This window comes from Phocoena phocoena, chromosome 1 (assembly GCF_963924675.1).
Source record: "Phocoena phocoena chromosome 1, mPhoPho1.1, whole genome shotgun sequence".
NCBI classification, from domain to species: domain Eukaryota; kingdom Metazoa; phylum Chordata; class Mammalia; order Artiodactyla; family Phocoenidae; genus Phocoena; species Phocoena phocoena.
Window position 1 is genome coordinate 97,497,234 of NC_089219.1, and position 21,789 is coordinate 97,519,022.

The following is a 21,789-nucleotide window of genomic DNA, read 5'->3' on the forward strand; positions in this document are numbered from 1 at the left end:
TCAATAATTTTTCTTTGTCTTTAATTTTTGCCAATTTGATTACTATGTGTCTCGGCATGTTTCTCCTCAGGTTTATCCTGTATGGGACTCGCTGCACTTCCTGGACTCAGGTGGCTATTTCCTTTCCCATGTTAGGGAATTTTTCAACTATAATCTCTTCAAATATTTTCTCTGTTCCTTTCTCTCTCTCTTCTCCTTCTGGGACCCCTATCATGCGAATGTTGTTGCATTTAATGTTGTCCCAAAGGTCTCTTTGGCTGTCTTCATTTCTTTTCATTCTTTTTTCTTTATTCTGTTCCGTGGCAGTGAATTCCACCTTTCTGTCTTCCAGATCATTCATCCATTCTTCTGCCTCAGTTATTCTGCTATTCCTTCTAGTGTAGTTTTCATTTCAGTTATTGTATTGTTCATCTCTGTTTTTTTTTTCTTTAATTCTTCTAGGTCTTTGTTAAACCTTTCTTGCATCTTCTCGACCTTTGCCTCCATTCTTTTTCCGAGGTCCTGGATCATCTTCACTATCATTATTCTGAATTCTTCTTCTGGAAGGTTGCCTATATCCATCCACTTCATTTAGTTGTTTTTCTGGGGTTTTATCTTGTTCCTTCATGTGGTACATAGCCCTCTGCCTTTTCATCTTGTCTATCTTTCTGTGAATGTGGTTTTTGTTCCACAGGCTGCAGGATTGTAGTTCTTCTTGCTTCTGCTCTCTGCCCACTGGTGGATGAAGCTATCTAAGAGGCTTGTGTAAATTTCCTGATGTGAGGGACTGGTGGTGGGTAGAGCTGACTGTTGCTCTGGTGGGCAGAGCTCAGTAAAACTTTAATTCGCTTGACTGTTGATGGGTGGAGCTGGGTTCCCTCCCTGTTGCTTGTTTGGCCTGAGGCAACCCAACACTGGAGCCTACCTGGGCTCTTTGGTGGGGCTAATGACAGACTCTGGGAGGGCTCACACCAGGGAGTACTTCCCAGAACTTCTGCTGCCAGTGTCCTTGTCCCCACGGTGAGCCACAGCCACCCCCCGCCTCTGCAGGAGACCCTCCAACACCAGCAAGTCTCCTATGGAGTCACTCCTATGGAGTCACTGCTCCTTCCCCCTGTGTCCCGATGTGCACACTACTTTGTGTGTGCCCTCCAAGAGTGGAGTCTCTGTTTCCCCCAGTCCTGTCAAAGTCCTGCAATCAAATCTCACTGTCCTTCAAAGTCTGATTCTCTAGGAATTCCTCCTCCCATTGCCAACCCCCAGGTTCGGAAGCCTGACGTGGGCCTCAGAATCTTCACTCCAGTGGGTGGACTTCCGTGGTATAAGTGTTCTCCAGTCTGTGAGTCACCCACCCAGCAGTTATGGGATTTGATTTTACTGTGATTGCACCCCTCCTACCTTCTCATTGTGGCTTCTCCTTTGTCTTTGGATGTCGGGTATCTTTTTTGGTGAGTTCCAGTGTCTTCCTGTCGATGATTGTCCAGCAGCTAGTTGTGATTCTGGTGTTCTCGCAAGAGGGAGTGAGAGCACGTCCTTCTACTCCGCCATCTTGGTTCCTCTCCTCGTGTGTTTCTTTTTAGTTACAAGTGAACTTTAATTTTTTAAATTGTGGTAAAACGCACATAACATAAATTTAGCATTTTAACCATTTTTAAGTGTACAGTTCAGTGGCATTAAGTACATTCACATTGTCGTGCAGCCATCAACCATCCATCTCCATAACTCTTTTCTTCTTGCAAAACTGAAAAATTTATACCCATTGAACAATAACTCCCCATTTCCTTCCTCCTCCCACATCCTGGCAACCACCATTCTGCTTACTGTCTTTATGAATCTGACTACTCTAAGTGCCCCATATAAGTGGAATTACACAGTATTTGTCCTTTTGAAACTGGCTTATTTCACTTGGCATAATGTCTTCAAGTTTCATGCACGTTGTAGCATGTGTCAGAATTTCCTTCCTTCCTTTTTTTTTTTTTTTTTTGCTTCTTAATAAGTTTAGTTTTTTCTAATTTTGTGTTAATTTCCCATAGCACCTTGGCAATGTTGAAAATACAAATACAAGGCTGTACTCATTTTAACATAATGTACATGAGCATGTGTCACACCATTGACGGGGGGCGGGGAGCAGTTTTGACAACAAGAACAAACCTAAGCAATGGACAAGAGAAGCCAGTAAACTGGTTCTGACTCCCAGCCCCGAACATTTAAGGGATATCACTCAAGGGACACCTGAATCAGGCAAAAACCAAAATCCAATAATGGTGTGGATTGTTTCTTATACTAATCAGTGTTTTGTGCTGCAAAACTGAAAATAAAACCATTTAATTGTATACACAGCCTGTTGATATCTCACTTGTACTTTCAGGACCATCTACTCAACCAGTCACAGCTTTTAAAAATAAAGTTGAAGCTATTTAATAATCAGGTGGGTTTTAAAAGAGAATACACTCTCAACTTGAAATCAAATTCTCTTTCAACTTCTTAAAATATCCTCATTTAATTAATGAGGACTGAAATGTCTATGTATCTTCTTGAAATCTGACTAAATTAGCATACACCAAAAAGCCCAAAGTTAAATTAATGGCCACCAAATTGTAAGGAATTTCCTTTCTTTCTAAGCCTGAATAATCTTCCACTGTATGTATCTACCACATTGTGTTTACCCATTCATCCATCTAACCTTAGGTTGCTTCCATCTTTTGGTTATTGTGAATGATGCTGCTGCTGCTACAAACATGGGCGTACAAATATCTTTTTGAGATTTTACTTTCAATTCTTTTGGTTATGTAATTGCTGTATCATGATAATTCTGTTTAATTTTTTGAGGAACTGCTACACTGATCTCCATCGTGGCTGCACCATTTTTACATTCCCACCAACAATATAGAAGTGTTCCAATTTCTCTGTATTTTTGCCAACCTTTGTTATTTTCTGGGGTTTGTTTTATCTATTTATTTATTTTGATAGCCATCCTAATGGCTGTGAGCTAATATCTCCCTGTGGTTTTATTTTCATTTCCTTAATGATTAGTGATGTTGAGCATCTTTTCATATGTTTCCTGGCCATTTGTACATCTTCTTTGAAAAAATGTCTATTCAAGTCCTTTGCCCATCTTGTACTCGGGTTACTTGTTTTTTTTTTTGGCGTGTGTTGTTTAGTTGCAGGAAGTCTTTATGTATTCTGGATGTTAACTCCTTATCAGATATTTGGTTTGTTTGCAAGTATTTTCTCCCATTCTGTGGGTTAGATTTTCACTCTGTGGATAGTGTCCTTTGATACACAACGTTTTTTGTTTTGTTGTAGTTTATGTTTTGTTGCCTGTGTTTTTGGCATCATATCCAAGAAATCATTGTCAAATCCAATGTCATGAAGCTTTTGAAGTTGAAAGTTTGGATCCAATTCTTCTCCCCAACTATCTAGTGATTCTTTAAAACTTTATTTATAAAGCAAACATTCATGATCTCAAGATGCGTGACACAGATTCTGTTTCATCGTCCTGCAGTGGCTCGTGTTCTCCCTGTCCACCTTTATTGTCCCCTTTTAGCCCTGCTTTGTCCGGTCATGATGTGGGCATCTTGTGAAGCTGGAGGCACAGTTGGGAGGGACCTGATTTCTACCAGAGAATTTTCCCATCCTTTTCTTCCTCTCTTCCACCCCACTTTTCTTCCTCTTTTCAACTCCCTGCTTAAAAAACAGTCCCAAATGGGATTTAGGAAGCTGCCAGCCCTGCTTCCCAAAGCCTTAGCTGAATGGCTTTCCCCTGGACCAGGGCCCTGGGTGCTAAGTAGCTGGTTCTTTTGCTGTTTGGTTTCCATCCTCCTCCTTCTGAATATGCTGGATGTCAAAGTTATAAATAAGGAATTTATTTGGAGAGGTCTTTAGATTACCTCAATCTTTAAAAACTTTTTATTTACAAATAATTTCAAATTTACAGAAATATAAAGAATTCCTGAGACCTTCACCCAGATATCCCAAATGTTGATACCTGACCACACCTGCTTTATTCTCTCTCCCTCTGTATACATATACATATATATATATATATATTTTTCTGATCTCTTAGAGAGTAAGTTACAGACACAATGCTCCTTTACTTCAGTATATCTCCCGAAATCAAGGACATTTCCTTATAAATATTAAAATCAAAATCAGTACAAATATCAAAGCCAGGAAACTGACATCGATACAATACTATTAGTTTTTGACCAAGTCCTGTTCCCCAACTATTTAGTGATTCTTTAACACTGTATTTATAAAGCAAAACATGATCTCAAGGTGCATGAACCAGTGATCCGGAGACTTGGTTTGCCGGTGGCCCCGAGTTCTGCATCGGGGCTGGGGATTGCCTTGACCCTTCCCTCTCTCCCATCCTCCCCTTTCTGCCTCCCATTCTGAAAGCACAGCTGTCCTTGTGCTCAGCATGGAATGGGCTTCCCTGTTGCTGTTTCCCATAACTCACAATGTGCTCTCCTGTGTGTGCAGGGCAGGGTCCCTAACCCCACCCTTCTCCCAAGAGGATCTGGCAATTCCATGAGGCATTGGGCAGACATTCCCAGGGCTCAGGTCACTTGATGCAGAACAAACAGAGTTATGGGTTTGGAGGCTGGGTGCTGGTCTCCCCCCAAATTTCTGCTGACCATGGCTGGAGGACCGGCCAGTATATCACTCACAGGGATCACTTTGCGGGCAGGAGGGGAGAAGGGTAGGAACTTACAAATGTGCAGGGCAGTCTTCTGATGTGTTTTCTAGGTTTCTGCTCTTCTGAAGTCTCTCCCAGCTGAGCTGCATTAAAGACCCTAGGACCCCTCCCACCTTCTTCAGCCCCAGGCTTGTTGAGTGTGGATGTGATCTCATGTTCGCTGAACTGCAGGATTTTGGTGCTGGGAGGGTCACGTGGTTAGACTGAAAGACTGCACCGTCAAGAATCAAACCGACCCAAGTTTCAATCCCAGCTCCGTTTATCATTAGCTGAGTGATATTGAAAGTTAGTTAAGCTTTCTAAGCTCCTGTTTGCTCATCTGTAACATGGAGACCTTTTAAAAGAGTAAATGCATGGTGTCTGACACTAACGAAGCACGTGATGCATGGTATAGGCTTTAAGTGTGGCTGAATAATATTTTGAGGTACTGATTTATGACTTTTTAAAAAACTCCTCTCATTTTTCTCCTTTCTCTTTTCTTCAGGAAAGGAAAAGCCAGCTTTACCTTTTTTTGCTCAGGGAAGATGTGGGCAGAAAGCAGAAGGGACTTGCAGGGTTTCCAGGTCAGGATGTGTTTCTCCTGAAGCCCTGGGGGAATTTGGGGCTCCTCAGAGGGTGTAGAAGGCAGAGGCAGGGGAGTCAGGCAGATTCTGAGTGGCGGGGACATGGACCCTGCTTCCTGTCAGTGGCGCAGGTAGGTGGCAAGATCAGGGTGGAGTGGCCGCGTGGCCTGTCTTGGGGAGGATGACCATGGAAGCTTCCAGAAGGCTGGGGGCTCAGGTGAGACATGGAGGCAACAGGGACCCAGGCAGGGACAAGGAAATGCCACAGGGCACTGCTGCCCACCCACGCCCCCGTAAACTTGGTGGGCTGGAGAGTCACGTGTGCCAAAGCACATCTGTGGGGCACTGTGCAAAAATGGCTAAGGTTAATTTGCGCCTCAGTCTGGAGGGCTCCGGGCACAGGGCAGAAATTCAACTGATTTATAGAGCACAAAAAGAACTGCTGCTGTGGACACATCTGAGATTCAGACCAGCTCCATGAGCTTGTAAATCCCACATTTCACAGATGAGGAACCGAGGCCGGGGAACGATTGAAATGTTCAAGGTCCCACAACCGCAGTCGCTATGCCTCCTACTTGTAGAAGGCCTAACAAACAGCAGCCCTGGACTCTCTTATCTTTGACCCTCACATGACCCTCTCAGTGTCATCGTCTCTACCCTACAGAAGAGGAAACTGAGGCACACAGAAGTAAAGGGATTCGCTCAAGGTCACAACACCATGTGGGAGACCCAGAGTTCAAGCCCAGGGTAATTACACATGGAGACCCAGGATTCAAGTCCAGGATCATCCCACGTGTACTTTACAGAAACCACGCTCCCCTGCCAACGAGCCCCTGCAGAGGAGGTGTCTGGCCCTTTGGATCACAACAGGGTAACATACCAGGGCCAATTTGTCCCCCACCCGACTGTGGCTCCCTGGGGCTGGAGATGGCACCAGCTCCACGCCTCTGTCCAGTGTGAGCCCATAGGAGATTCTCAGGATGAGGTGAGTTGGTGTTGTTGCCACTCACGTCTGAATGGAGGTCACAAGGTTGGGTACCCAGGAAAGGCTGTCCCGGGGCCCTGATTTTGTTTGAGCCACTTTTGTGGGTCAGTTCCAAGACTCAAGGAATCTAGACCAAGGAGAGTCGCTCCCACCTGGCTCTGGGTACCCGGTGATGAAATCTTATCGTGGCTTTCCTAAAAGCTTTTTGCAATTTTTGGCCCGCTTCCTGGGGATATACAGTCCTAACATCCTGTGCAGTCTGGGGCAGCCTTCCTGATAGCGTGCACTTGAATGCTGTTAGAATGATCCCAATCTTGTGAATAAACACGGAGAAACCAGTGCTTTGGTTCTTGGCTTTGAGGGTCACCTTGCTGACGGGGAGGGGGCTGAGCCTGACTTCCAAGACTCATTGTTCAGTAGTGTTTGCTGCTGGGTCAGGCTGGGCCACTGGTGACATGGAGCGGGGTGGTATAGCACTCTTGCCTGATGTGCTGACCCCTGCGGGTCCCAGCCCCAGATGCTACCAATGGCCCCATTGCTCATAAGTATGGCTGTCCCAAGGAATGTCCAAAAGTTGAGAGGAGTGAGCTAGAAGCAGTGCTGCCCCAGACTCGACACTGTAAACTCATGAACTTCTCACAGCCTGTCGGGCCCTGTGGTATAGTGTATGTAGAGCATCAGACCAAGAGTCTTGTGGCAGTTCAAGCTCTTCTTCCTTACGGGCAAGCCCTTTAACCTCTCTGAGCCTCCATCTCTTCATCTGAAGGGCACAATAAAGATGCGGCCTGCTAGGTATTCCTCAAGAGTGGCGGTAAGACCATTCATTCATTCATTTGCTTAACCAAGCATTTAATTGAGCATCTACTATGTGGCATGCTGGGTGCTGATGTGTGGGAGGAAACAGCAGTTGGATGCAGGGCCACTGGGACAGGACACGCAGGCCCTGCCTGGCCTGGTAGGGCGACGTTCTCAGGGAAGGAAATGGGAAACAAGCTGTACCATCAGGTGGCGTTTTTTTCTCTCTGCTTCCCTGGTTTTGGAAAGAGAGGGTGCCTTGATGACGTCGCGAGGGTGCTTTTGGAAAGCTGGACGTGCCCATGGCTGCTTCCTGGGGCCTGAGAAGCAGCAGCATCCTGGGCTACTGGGAAAGGATATGAGGGTGGGCATTGCCATGGCCAGGGTGGGGTCTGCCTGTCCTCCTCAAGCCTGTCATAAAACACTCAGATTCCCTGTCGACTGGCCTCCTGAGGCCCTTACAAGTCAAATACAGGAGCTTCTGGATCTGCCCCTCCCAGACCACCCCCTGCCCATGTCCGGGGCCCACCACAGGCCCACCATATGCTCACCTCTTCAGCTGCCCAACCTGCCCTCTCTGTTCCAGGCTCATGCTCCCCTCTTCCACACCACCAGGCCTCCCTCACTTTGCAGACATCTGTCCTACAGGGTGTGGATGGCTGGCACTCTAGTCTCCCTCGCACCTGTGGTCCCAAAGCCCCTGCCTTATTCTAACTTGAGCCTGAGCTCCCAGTTCATAGCCTCCCCTCACTCCTGTCCTGGGATGTGACTTCCACTTTTGTGGCTAAGTCTTTGTTTTCCTTTTGGCCCTGATTCTCTCCCAGGCTACAGGCCTGAGAGCATATCTGGCCAATCTGGCCTGGACCCTGGGACCCTCTCCTCATCACAAGCCCCTGCATGTGTACCTCCAAGAAGCTCTTCTGTGTCCTCTGTGTGTGGCTTAGATGGGCTTAACCTGTTCCCCAAACCTGACCCTCATGTCATAGCTTCCTCCTACCCCTCCACGTGTGGCACATGCTTGCCCTCCCTGTTTACCCTCTTCAGGCCTCCCAACTGTTCATGGGATCTGGTGTCTACTCCCGCCCCTTCCCAATGCCCTTCCAACATGGAACAAAGGGCCACACCCTGGGGGAGCAGGAATCTTGGATCTGTGTCTCTCTTAGATGGAGATGACAGGCTGAACAGGCACTCTTGGCCTCAGATGCCACTTGGGGAGAAGACTGAGTGGACCCAGGAAACCTGGCCTGGGAGGACTGGGCAGGGAGACTCCAGGATAGGGCCGGCTGGGGCTCCCGTGAAGTCAGGCCCAGGGACGGGAGGCAGCTAGGGCAGGAAGGGGCTCACTGGAAATAGGCCTCTTTACAGACCATAAGGTGGGACATGAGATAGGACTCTGGCAGTGGCTCCACCTGTGTTAGCCCAAGAAGTCCTGTTTGAAAGGGGAAATCAGATCAGGAAGGTGAGAGTGACATTTCCTGGCCTGAAGATCAGGCATGTGTACCCTTCAGCTTTGAAGTCCCGGGAGTGGCCCTTATCAGAGCAGGTGTTGTGTAGTCTGGGTGCTATCTTAATGTGTTTGTGGAGTGGCCTGAGTTTAGGGGCTATCTCTGCAGCCTGGGCTCCCAGCCAGAGGGAACCCCGCATTCTCTATAAAGGCTGTTGGGAGTGGGCACTGGCTAGAGTGGTGGTCAGACCCAGGTCCAGGATGAGGTGTCTCGTGGTGCTACTTTCAGTCCTCGCTCTCTCCCAGGGCACTGGGATCACCAGGTGGGTGTCAGGCCCCAGGGGAGGGGATGGGCATCGCATGCATCAGCTCTGTGTGGGTTTCTCCATGGTCTTCCAGCCATTGTTGCCCCGTGGAGTCCTCAAGGACATGTTGCAGTTTCCCAAGATAGTCGCTCCCGGTCAGTCTTGCCTTCGTGTTTTGGGCCTTTCCCTCTAAAGTGCTCCGTTACTCTCTTCAGGGCGTGATGAACGAGAACAGGGGGTCAGATGGGCTGCCTGGGGGATTAAGGGCATGGCTTCTGGAGTTAAACTGCCTGCGATTTGATCCCCAGCTCCATCACTAACGTAACTCTCTAACACCACTTAACATAAATTTGTAAAATTAGGATGACAGAAGTATCCATCCTATGGGGTTATCATGCGGGGTATATGAGTTAGTATTTGTAAAATGCTCTGAACCGTGCCTGGCACATTGTAAGAGCTATGTGTACATCTGTTAAACAAAATAAAGTTCTCGTTATTTTGTCCAAATCCTTTGTGGGTGAAGTTCCCAGGTTCTCCTCCCAAAATAATAACTGATACTTATGGAGCTGCTTGCTACTAGGTGCCAGACACTTAACTAGGTCTTTACCTATACTAAGCCTCAGAGATTAGGTAGATATATTATTTGCATTTTACAGACGAGGAAACTGTTGTTCAGGGAGGGTCCGTGAGCTGCCCAAGGCCACATGGTTAAAAACGGAGGAGCCAGGACTTGGTCCCAGGTGGTCCCAGTCTTGGTCCCAGTCGCTTGCCAAAGACCGTCACACTACCTCTGGTTCCCAGGTTCGAGCCCTGTCAAGGTCCGAGCCCAGGGAAACCTGAATCCATCCCTGGGAAGCAGGATCCCTAAAAAGAGGTCCAGTGTCTTTGACCAGTGGGGGCTGCTTGTGGTGGTCCTGAAAGTGGAGTTATTCCAAGTGTCAGGCATCTGGTGGCCTCAGCACAGGCCTGGAGGCAGCAGTGGGTGGAAGTCTCATGGTGGTTGGAGCCTGTGTTCAGGGCCGCCATAGTGGGGCGGTGGACTACCTCTGATGCTCGCTTGCCCTGAGGGAGGCTCTCTGGGTCTTGTGTTGTGATGGGACAGCTCAGCAGAGTTGCAGTTACTAGTGTGGGAGTCGCCAGGCACTCAGCCAGTGGATCTTGTAGCCAGTGAGAACCGGACCTGGAAAAAGCAGAAAGCACCGGGGGCTTGGACATGGGAAAGGGCAGCTGTGGGCTTGCTCCCAGGAGCTCAGTCCAGCCTCCCTCCTTTTGGGCTGAAGTTCTTTTCTATCATCAGAGACAAAGGCTGAGAAATGTCTCGAGAACCTTTCATTTATAGATCAGGTCCCCGCTGATGTCACACCTGAGGGCTGGGGGTGGGAAGGCGCCAGACAAGAGACCATAACTCACATACGAGGTTGTTCCATGTGGGATCCACTTGGGACATGAGCAACATGAGAAAACCCGTTTTCTTTATGGGTCTTAAAGCTGCTGCCATTTTATTACTCTCAGAGCACTTTCACACCTGTAGTCTCCAGTTGTCCTTAAAATAGGCCTTAAAATAGGAGGAGAACCATGTGATTCTTAGAGCTGGGAGGGACATTGGGAACCATCACGCTCCAGTCCTTCAATCTGCAGGAGAGGAAACTAAGAGCCGGAGAGGTTAAGCCACTCAGTTGGTCCACAGCAGGGCCCCGAGAAGGCTGGAAAGGAAGAGATAATGCATTTCGCAGAGAAGAAGCTGAAGCTCTGCGGGCTTTGGGGAGACCAGGTCTTGATCCAGCTTCTGCCGTCTTCCTTCTCGATTCTCTTCCTGCTGATCTGCCTCCATCACCCAACATCTAAATTCTAACCAAGTTCCCTGGGGACCACACTCTGTGCTGAAACCCTTTGAAGAATTTCCACCCACGTTAGGCTGCCCAGAGAGCAGAGAACAGGGGTTGGCAAAGGGTAGGAACATTGTCATAGTGTTTTCCAGAGTGTGGGGGACACCGTTTTTCTCTCCAGACAGTATGCTTCTGGAGGGTAAGACTGTACCCTTTTCCCCATTGTGTCCCCTGTGCCCCATATGGAGCCCGGCACATAGTAGGTCTACAGTAAGAACTGGAGACTGAATGAGAATACGCTTAGTGTCTTTCAAACCTTGGAGTTGCAAAGCTCATTAGCGGGTTATAAAATACATCGATTGAGTCTCCAGCACCATTAAAAAAGGGAAAGGAGTAGGAAACGTCAGAGTGCATTGCATTTAGTAAGGGCTGGCGCGGATTTGTGAACTGATGTAGAATACAATTTTTACTTCGGGTTATGGTACAAGATTGTGGGGGTGGCTTATGGAGCCCAGAGCCTCTGGTCACTTCTCTGAGGCTGGGCAGTCCTGTGGAGATGCCCACCTCACCACGAATTCTTCCCCTTTCCTCAGGATCCCTCTGCACAAAGGCAAACCCCTGAGAAAGACACTAAAGGAGCATGGGCTCCTGGAGGACTTCCTGCGGAAACACCAGTCTGCCATCAACAGCAAGTACTCCAGCTTCGGGGAGGTGGCCAGCGAGCCCCTGACCAGCTACCTGGATGTGAGTGGCTCTGCCTGCCTTCCCGTAATGATTCCCACACAGTGTGTTGGCTGCCCCCTGCCTCTTTCCTTCTTTCAGGAGTCATGGCGCCCCGGGGGATGTGGGGCCGTCTCCCACCCCTCAGTATCTCCCAGGGGCCAGCAGGCCCTGTAAAACCAATCCCTGCACCTCAGACGACCTTCCTGCGGACAGCATCCCTCCGGGGTACATGGTCTGCTCCCAGATCCAACCTCATGCCTGCATTTGTGGGTCCAGGGAACCCATGTCTTGGGCTGGGCTTGGCAGGGAGGGGGCAGCTGCCTGGGACATGGCAGGAGTGCCCCCTGTGCCCTCTTCCTTTCTGGAGACCGTCTCTCTCATCTGTCACTCTTGGCAGTAAACAACCTGCTGTTTTTCTCTTCTGTGCCCTCGTTTCCTTATCCAGGTCATCCCCATCCCCGCCTCGGCCCCAGTACTGACCCGTGGGGAGAGCGGGAAAGGAGGGGCAGCCAGGACAGCTTGGGTCTGGGGTCTGTACCTAGCTGGTGCCCCATCACTATGTCCCTGCCCCTGGCAGGGTGGCCCAGACTCCCTACCAGAGAGGACTTACCTTTTGGTCCAGTGTATGCTTTGGGGGCTGATTCCAGCAGTGAATGTAGGGCTTGCGGGAGGGGCAAGACAAACATGGCTGGGGTCGGAGCTCAGCGTGGGGACCGGGGAATGAAGAACCCCCCAGGGATCCTCCTTCCGTTTCTTCCCCCTCAGCCTCCTAGGTCTGTGGGCAGAAAGCACAGGGCCTACAGAACTGAACAGGCTCCGTGCCGAACATCAACCCTCACCCAGTGTTGTCTGTCCTCAGAGTCAGTACTTCGGGAAGATCTACATTGGGACCCCGTCCCAGGAGTTCACTGTGGTGTTTGACACTGGCTCCTCTGACCTCTGGGTGCCCTCTGTCTACTGCAAGAGCGACGCCTGCCGTGAGTGACTCCCCCCCGCCCCGCCCTGGCTACCCCTCTGCTCTGCCAGCCACGGTCAGGGTGGCTGGGGGTAAACGTAGGGGGAAGGAGAGCTTGCTTGGACATGCCCAGCCTCGCTCGCTCAACCCTTCCAAATGGCCACAGACTGGGAAGGTGTGCAAATCACAGGCTGATGTATAAAGCACCAGTGAGAAATGAGGGGACTTTGCTTTCTTCCTTTTTATTTTTTGGCTCTATTAGGAGCCAAGGCAGACTCTTTGCCCTCGCGGGTCCTCAGTTTTTCTTTCTGTAAAATGGGGCTACAACATGCCAGTGGGTCCTAGGAGAATGAAGTGAGAGGTACTGAGTAAACTTTTTTGTTGTTGTTATTTTTTTTTTGGCTGAGTTTTTTGGGTCTTCGTTGCTGTGAGCGGGCTTTCTCTAGTTGTGGTGTGTGGGCTTCTCATGGCGGTGGCTTCTCTTGTTGCGGACCACGGGCTCTAGTTGCACGGGCTTCAGTAGCTGTGGCATGTAGGCCTAGCTGCTCAGAGGCATGTGGGGTCTTCCCGGACCAGGGTGCGAACCCATGTCCCCTGAACTGGCAGGCGGACTCCTAACCACGGCTCCACCAGGGAAGCCCCTGAGTAAACATTTAATATATGTACATAGTTTATTTCTCCCACAAACCTGGGAGGTTGGTGCTCTTTTTATCCCCACTTACCAGGTGAGGAAACCAATGTTTAGTGAAGCAAAAAGAGTTGCGGGAAATTACAAAGCTGGTAGAAGCCGGTCTCGGGAAACCACAGGGATGATTTTCTTCTTCCTTTTTTTTGTTTGGGAGCTACGAAGGTAGCACTGGGGGTCAGAGAGTTGGGTTGAGCAGCAAGGAATAATTTTCTTGCTTATTTTCAGTAGAGAGAATCGTTAGTATTTAGACGATATTCTTACAAGACCTGGTGAGGATTCAGCTCCCACTGGCACTGTCGAGTGGTGAGATGTTACAAGCCCCACTAACCCTGAGTCTGTGTTCCAGAAAATCACCACCGCTTCGACCCAAGCATGTCGTCCACCTTCCAGAACATGGGCAAGCCCCTGTCCATCCAGTACGGCACGGGCAGCATGCAGGGTTTCCTGGGCTACGACACTGTCACTGTGAGTGGCGCCTGGGGCCAGCCAGCCCTCGCCTTCCCCTCATACCAGCCACTCTCGCACCCAGAAACCCGGGCTCTGGGTTGTGCCACAGCTGGTGCCAAGAGGCCCTTTGGGTCCTGGCCCTGTTGGTGGCCCTGTGGGGGAGGACTCTGAGAGGGATGTTAGCCAGCAGCAGCTGTGGGGTGTCCCTCCCTCCCTTCCCCGTTTCCTTCGCATGTTAGTCCCCAGAGCCCCACCTGACACGCTTCTCTGGGTCCGGTTTCCATCCTCCTAACCCTTTTCTCACTTGACCTTGCCATAGTGAGTCCTGAATCCTGAGTCTTTGCCAGTTCTGAGCTCTTCAGCGTCACCTGTGTGATCTCATTTTAAATTGAGTCCTTTCAACAGCCCTTTGAGGGAGGTGTTCTCATCCCCATTGTTCAGATGAGGGACCCGAGGCTCAGATGAGCTGATAACTTGCCTGAAGTGGCACAGCTGGGGGACAATGGGAGCTGAGTGTCAGACCCCCGTCTCCGACTCTCTGGGCTTGACCTCATTCTTCATCAGTCACAGAGCTGCATCTTCTTTCATGTCAGAGAGCATCTGTGCCCTCTGGGCAAGGGCTCCCCTTGCTCTTGTTCCTTTTTGGCTTCTGAAGTACTTAATACAGTGGCCAGCACATAGTAAGTGCCCGACACACGTTAACATCTTTCTTTTCGTCCTCATCCACCATCTGAGATTAAAACTCAAGCAGCATCCCTTGGTGCTCTTCCCCTTGATCTTCCTTTAGTTCTTCCCAAAGTCTGGCTGAAGTCTTTTCTACGTCAAGCCCAAAAGGACACAGCCCTTCTCTGCTGACAGCCCTCTCCCCAGCTGAGGAGCTGCCCTCCCAGCTCAGGCCTCCCCAGGAGTCAGCACCAGAGCCACTGGCTGAGGTGGCCCAGCAGACAGACGTCTGGAAGGCCGATTCCCCGGCCGAGGTTTTGCTATTTTCTGCTATTTTGGGTTCTGGGGGGAAATCCTGCATCTTCACGGAAGAGCTGGCCCTTGCTGTGGGCCTGAGCCGTGGTGCATCTTGCTGTCTTCGCTCACCCACCTTGGGCAGGGGGTGGGAGAGAGAGGCTCAGGGGTCAGGACCTCCCTCCCCCCTGCCACCCACAGAAGTCTCACATGAAGTGAGAATGAGTGGGGCACCCAAGGAAGAGAAAGATCAGTGTGGGTGGAGCAGGGTGAGCTAAGGGACCAGAGCATGAGGGGACTCTAGGACGCAGGTTTCATCCTGAATACCTTCAGGAGGCTGTGGAGCAAGGGGTGACATGAGGATGTCCACTCTCCATTTCGCTTTGGCTACCTGTGTGGAGGATGGGTTATAAGGGGACAGAGTAGAAGCAGGAGGCCTGGTGGGCCGCTGTGGGAGCTCAGAATAGGCTAGTGGACGCGTCAGCCTTCCAGGGAAGCGGGCAGGTTGATAGGACACTTTGGGGTTAGCACTTCTCTGCAGAGTGCCGATAAAGGTTCACTGATCATACATTTAGTAAGTGCGCGATAAACGTTCAGCATTCATATTCTTTAGTCTAAGCACTGGCTTGAGATGCAGGTATTATTATTCCCTGTAACAGATGAGGAGATTGAGGCTCAGAGAGGTACTTGTCCAAGGTCACACAGCACACGACAGAGCAAGGATGCACAGCGGGATCTTTTATTCTTTTTTTTTTTTTCTTTTGCGGTACGTGGGCCTCTCACTGCTGTGGCCTCTCCCGTTGTGGAACACAGGCTCCGGACGCGCAGGCTCAGCGGCCGTGCCTCACGGGCCCAGCCGCTCCGCGGCATGTGGGATCTTCCCAGGCCGGAGCACGAACCTGTGTCCCCTGCATCGGCAGGCGGACTCCCAACCACTGCGCCACCAGGGAAGGCCCAGCGGGATCTTTTCCGGTGCAAACTGCGTGCTTGTTCTTTCTGTCCATCATGCTGCTCCCACGGCTCTTCCCTGGGAGATGCCCTGGTGCAGCAGCTGATGGGAGGGCTTTAGGCTGGCAGAGGGCCTTGGAGCGTCCCTTGTTTTATGCCCTTCTTTGGGCTCACCCCCAACCTCTGCACCATGAGCACTGCTGTCCGTACCCCCAGCCATGCTCTCTCTTCCCCTGCCACCCAGTCCCCTGCCTCATCAGACCAGTTCCCTCAAAACCACAGCACAGAGCTGGGAAAGGAGGCTTTTCTCTCTTAAGCTCACATAGCTACGCTGTCTAAAAGAGGGAGGGCGGGCTGGCAGAGCCTGACCCTCGACCTTTCTGGGTCCTCTGCCTGCAGGGCCCCCTGGTGGAGGTCACTCTGCCTTTCTTGCAGGTCTCCAACATTGTGGACCACCAGCAGACTGTGGGCCTGAGCACCCAGGAACCTGGTGATGTCTTCACCTACTCCGAGTTCGATGGGATCCTGGGGCTGGCCTACCCCTCCCTCGCCTCTGAGTACTCGGTCCCTGTGTTTGACAACATGATGAACAGACACCTGGTGGCCCAAGACCTGTTCTCGGTTTACTTGGACAGGTAGGAGCTGCACCCAGTGTGGGCTGGACTTCCACGTCCTGGCAGGGGCTGTCAGCTGAGGAGTGTCCACCCCTTGGGGACGCTGCAACACAAGGATAGTCACCAGCATCAAAGCAAACCTCTCCTTGCTTCCAGAAACATCCAACCTCCTGTCTAAAGGTCCCCAGCATGACCATTGATGCAGCCAGAGTCCACTGGGCCAGAATTTGACTTTCATTTCTGGCATTTAAAAAAGGGAGCCTGGCGCTTCCCTGGTGGCGCAGTGGTTGAGAGTCCGCCTGCTAATGCAGGGGACGTGGGTTCGTGTCCTGGTCCGGGAAGATCCCACATGCCGCGGAGTGGCTGGGCCTGTGAGCCATGGCCGCTGAGCCTGCACTTCCAGAGCCTGTGCTCCGCAACGGGAGAGGCCACAACAGTGAGAGGCCCGTGTACCGCAAAAAAAAAAAAAAAAAAAAAAAAAAAAAATAAGGAAGCCTGAATCCATCTCTGCATACGGGCTTTTAACCTCTTTTCTTCCAAAGTGGCAGGCCTCAGTAATCATTTATTGATGTCACTGAGACTCACAGATGTTTAGAGCAGGCTCTAAAGGAGTCCAACCTTCTCTTTTCAATATGCAGGGAACTGAGGCTTGGGCGGGATGGTCACCCTCAAACTGGTGGACGAGCCATGTCTGGGGCCCAGGGCTCCTGACTCCCAGTCCAGTGTTCCCCACTCTACCCGCCTGATGGGGCAGCTCTGCTAGGCAGAGGGGTGGGTGGCAGGACTGGCAGAGGGGAACCACACCCAGGAGAAGGAGCTGGGTAACCCAGGCAGGGGGTAGATAGGTGCATTCATTCATTCATTTACTCGGTGGATATTTATGGGTCCTTACTATGTGCAGGGGCTGTGCCAGGAGACGGGGATACATCAGTAAACAAGACAAACTGGGAGTCAACTTTTTAGCCGGGGAAACGGACAACACACACATCATAATTACGTATCCAATTATGATGACAGTTGTGATAAGAGCACTCCCTGCAGGGGAGATCTGCATGTACTGAAGGCTTAATAGTGACAGGCAGCCCAGTCTGACAAGATATGTGTGTGCAGAGTGGCCAGGGGAAGCTTTGCTGAGGCCTGAGTGGGTGATATACAGGTGAGACAAAGGGATGGCACATTTTAAGCAGTGGGGTGGCATGTGTCAGAGCCCGAAGGTGGGACAGAGCTTGATGAGGCCAAGGAACAAGAGCTGCAGAGTGAGAAGCAGGTAACCCACAGTGTGCCGGTGTTTCCTGGCCATGAGACAGAGTCCCAGGAGGCGCAGAGAGGGTTTGGGCTGGGGTGTCAGTTTTTTTTTTTTTTTTTTAGAAGATGTTGGGGGTAGGAGTTTATTAATTAATTAATTTATTTTGGCTGTGTTGGGTCTTTGTTTCTGTGCAAGGGCTTTCTCTAGTTGTGGCAAGCAGGGGCCACTCTTCATCGCGATGCGCAGGCCTCTCACTATCGCGGCCTCTCTTGTTGCGGAGCACAGGCTTCAGACGCGCAGGCAGTAGTTGTGGCTCATGGGCCCAGTTGCTCCGCGGCATGTAGGATCCTCCCAGACCAGGGCTCGAACCCGTGTCCCCTGCATTAGCAGGCAGATTCTCAACCACTGCGCCACCAGGGAAGCCCTGGGGTGGCAGTTTTCATCCAGAGCATGTGGGACCTCATTGAAGACCCATTCTCCTACTCGAGGCCAAAGGGCTGGGGGCCGAAAGCCTTGAGTGGTGGGGGGCAGGGACACAGTGGCCTGAGCAGAGCCTAGCAGCCACGTGACCTCCTACTTCCTGACCTCCCTTCCCACAGTAATGACCATGCTCTGGGCTCTAGTGCTGCCTCAGCCTGGGTGGGTGCTGTAGAATTCAGAGAGAAAGGATGCTGCAGCTGGTATCAAAGAAAAGCCTGGAGTACCGGGAAGGTGGGAGAGCTCATCTGAAGCCTTTGGGGTGGAGGTGGGTGTTGGGGGCAGGGAGGGCAGTGTGGCAGGGTCTGAATCGCATCTAACCCTGCGTGGGGCTGGGCTACCCCCTCGCAGAGCCAGGGTGTCGGAGTCCCACATCATGACTTTCCTCGTTTTCAGGAATGGCCAGGAGAGTATGCTCACGCTGGGGGCCATTGACCCTTCCTACTACACAGGATCCCTGCACTGGGTACCTGTGACCTTGCAGAAGTACTGGCAGTTTACCGTGGACAGGTGGGTGAGCGGCAGCTGTGACCCTGCCAGAGGCTGTCTCCAGGTGTGGGGATGTGAGGGTCTGGGTGTCAGCCCGGTAGCTCGTAAGACCATCACATTAACGTATGAATCAGATGCTCCAAGGCCAAGTGTCTGTCAGTGAGAATGCTAAACATTCACTTACACTTCATTAATAAGACTAGCTGTGCTTATCCAGCACCACTACCTGCCAGGTGTTGTGCTGGGTGAGAATATGACTGCCTGGTTTAGTCCTCACTAGAGCCCTGTGGGGGTGGTGCTGTGATTATCCTCATTTTGTAATTTACTAACATCGACTTTGAACCTCTCGAGCATCCCTTGAGGAAATCAAGAACTGGGTGGTTAATGTACCCATTTTGTAGATAAGAAGCCTGAGTGTAAGAAGACTGGGGAATTTGCAGCAAATAAATGGCAGGAGAAAGCTTGAAACCAGATCTTTGGGCCACCAGTGTGGTACTCATTCCACCCCTTAATGCCCGTGACTTTGTTGTTTCATTGAAGTTTCTGTCCCATAGAAGGTCAGGTGGCCTCCACTGAGCCACTGAGTTGGGAGAAAATGGTTTTGGGTCTTTTCTCTGAGTTCAGGAAGTTATGGGGGCTCCAGGAAGGAGCCCAAAGAAAAGGATCTGGGGTGGCTGGACTTCCTTCCTGCCAAGGATCCTGGCAGGGGAGGCTAGGAGGGACCCAGAGAGGGAGGGGTGGATGCTGGATGCGCTGCGAGGCCATCCTATTTCCCCTCTGCAGTGTCACCATCGGCGGTGTGGTGGTGGCCTGTGATGGTGGCTGTCAGGCCATCCTGGACACGGGCACCTCCATGCTGGTCGGACCCAGCAGTGACATCCTTAACATCCAGATGGCCATCGGAGCCACACAGAACCGGTATGGTGAGGTGAGGCCAGACCCTTATCCCCACCTCCCCAGACCCCCCTGAAGAGGGAACCCCTTTGCACATGGAAGAAATGACAAAGGGAAACGGTGAGGGGTTTGGGATTCCTGCAGGGGTTGGGATTTCCTGGGAGGCCTTCAAGATGGCCTAGCTTTTCTGGCTTTGGCTCACTTGCTGTTGGAGGTCCTATGTCTCGTGCAGTGGCTGCAATCTGACTTCCTGTCCGCAGGGAGGGTCATACATCCCCGACTCACTGAGCTTTGCTGCGTCCTCTTGTCCCCCTCCACCCCTGGGTCTCCCCTCTTCCTCCCTGACAGCTAAGTGCTCTCAGTGTCCTTGGGAGCTCTGGCTGGGCTTGGAGGGGAAATGTCAAGGCAAACAACTCCTTGTCTCGAGCTGGTGTCTGTCCCTGGGCTGGTCCCCATCGGTGTGACTCCTCTGAGGTCTAAGGACCTCCCTGGGGGTCCTCTGAGTAGCAGGTCCCTCCCCACTTCTTGGCTGCAGTGCAGAGGCAGAGGTCCCACCTGGGACTTTGTCTGCTACCGGCAGTCAGATCACACCCACGGCCCTTCTAAGAGGACCTCCCTCTGGTCTTTAGCTTGACATCGACTGCGGCAGCCTGAGCAGCATGCCTACGGTGGTCTTTGAGATCAACAGCAGAATGTACCCACTGACCCCCTCCGCCTACACCAACCAGGTATGAGTCTCCGGAGAGGAAGCCTGGGCTCACCCAGCTCCCCTCCTGCCTCCTGGCAACTCAGCACATTGGCTTGGGCTAGATGGAGAAAGCAGGACGTGCATTTAAACCACCTGGCCTTTCGGAGTGGGGTCTGTGGTCCTTGGGCCTCATTTGTGGCTGCGGCAGCCTCACCCTGGGAGAAATGGTGCGGACAGGAAGGACCGAGCCCAGCGGCCTGAGGGAGGGTGGGATGGGAGGGACCACAGCCACCTGTAGGAACCTCCATCCACTGCGCTAGCTTCTAAGCCCTGGGGCCTAGGGCTTTGTCTGGGATTTTTCTTGATAACCAGGGCTTTGTGGGGACCCAAGCCTCATCCCTACTGCCCTGCTGGCTTCAGCTTTGACCTAATCTTGAGCATCCCGAACTGCCAAGGTCTTGGGTCCCCAGGCCTGTTCTGGCTGGTCACCAGGGCCGTAGGTGCTAAGAGCAGGAGGACGGGGGCGTGGGGAGGATCAGTGAGGGGGAATGGGGAGGGGACCCACCAGGTGATCTTGGACCTGACACTTCATTTTTGAATGTCAATTTTTTCATCTGTTGAGTAGATGAATCTGATACTTGTTTGCTTAGCTCAGAAGGTGATTTCAAGGGTGAGAGGAAATAATAGATGAGAGAGTGACTGGGGGTGGGGTCCAGAGAGGCACAGCAACTGGGGTTGGGACCAGCTTCATGTCAGCCTACCCTTTCCCAGGACCAGGGCTTCTGCACCAGTGGCTTCCAGGGTGAAAATAATTCCCAGCAGTGGATCCTGGGGGATGTCTTCATCCGGGAGTATTACAGCGTCTTTGACAGGGCCAACAACCGCGTGGGGCTGGCCAAGGCCGTCTGATTGCACCTCTGACCAAGAACCTCACTGTCCCCAAACACACGCACATACACACATGCCCCTGCACGCATGCACACACATAGGTGAGGTTTTTAAGCAGACGGTTCTCAATAAATACTACATCTCTGCAAAGCCTGGCTTCCTTTGGGGCTGAATCCCTGCACCGCTCTGGGGGTGGGATGTGACAGTCACATGGTGTGTTCGGCAGAACGGGGGCCACATGGGTAGGGGAGCACAGGGGACACTGTGGATGGATGGAGACTTTCACAAGGGAATTGACCATTTCAAGCTCAGGTCAGGTTTTTAAAAGCAAGACCAGTCTTGCCTTCCTGTTTTCCTACTTCCCGTCTTTCTGGGGAAAGAGTGCAGTAAGGGAGACTTTTGCAGGATGAGACTTACGCCCGGGGAACAAGGGCTTGAGGTCGGGCCGAGTAGAGAATATTGGCCTAGGGAGAGAATGGCTCTAGTTCTATTAAGACAAGGCCTTGACTGCCATTTGGAGAAGACATTAGTGGAATAGGCAGAGGGCTCTGGGAAGATCTGAGTGTCCTGAGGTTGCTGTGGGGAAGAACCACAGCCCAGAGTCCCATCCTCAGTCTTAGAGGCTCCACACCTGATTCTCCAGCGTCTGAAAAGTAGCTACAGCGCCAGAGCGGGCCCATGTCCCCTGGCTCACAGAGGCAGACATGTCAAAGGTCAGCAAAGACCACAGCTGTCAGTGAACAGACCACGCATGCTCACAGGTCCCTGCAGTCTTCTGAGGAGGGGAGAGTCCGCCGAAGAAATACAAATATCAGGGGGTCAGAACAAGGGCCTCTAGGCAAAGGTAAGAGGCTTTTTTCAGTCATGCTACTTTGAGGTGCTGTGAGGGGCAGCTGACCAACCTCCTGGGGAGATTCCAGTGCTTGGTCACTTGGCAGGAGCTGTGCACGTTTGCTCCCTCGACCCTCCTTCCCTTCTCTGTACCTCTTCTTTTTTTTTTTTTTTTTTCGGTACGCGGGCCTCTCACCGTTGTGGCCTCTCCCGTTGCGGAGCACAGGCTCCGGACACACAGGCTCAGCGGCCATGGCTCACGGGCCCAGCCGCTCCGCGGCATGTGGGATCCTCCCGGACCGGGGCACGAACCCGTGTCCCCTGCATCGGCAGGCGGACTCTCAA

General features: G+C 51.6%; 1 protein-coding gene across 1 annotated transcript; it reads left to right on the plus strand.

Annotated features, from left to right (window-relative positions):
- The first annotated feature begins 8,685 nt into the window (after nt 1–8,685).
- LOC136122364 (chymosin) lies at nt 8,686–20,747 on the plus strand. The gene is made up of 9 exons (XM_065876349.1): nt 8,686–8,791; nt 11,193–11,343; nt 12,182–12,299; nt 13,312–13,430; nt 15,753–15,952; nt 18,051–18,164; nt 18,927–19,071; nt 19,667–19,765; nt 20,497–20,747. Exons 1-9 carry the CDS (start codon nt 8,730–8,732, stop codon nt 20,632–20,634), a joined length of 1,146 nt encoding a protein of 381 aa, XP_065732421.1. The 5' UTR covers nt 8,686–8,729; the 3' UTR covers nt 20,635–20,747.
- Nucleotides 20,748–21,789: the final 1,042 nt, after the last annotated feature.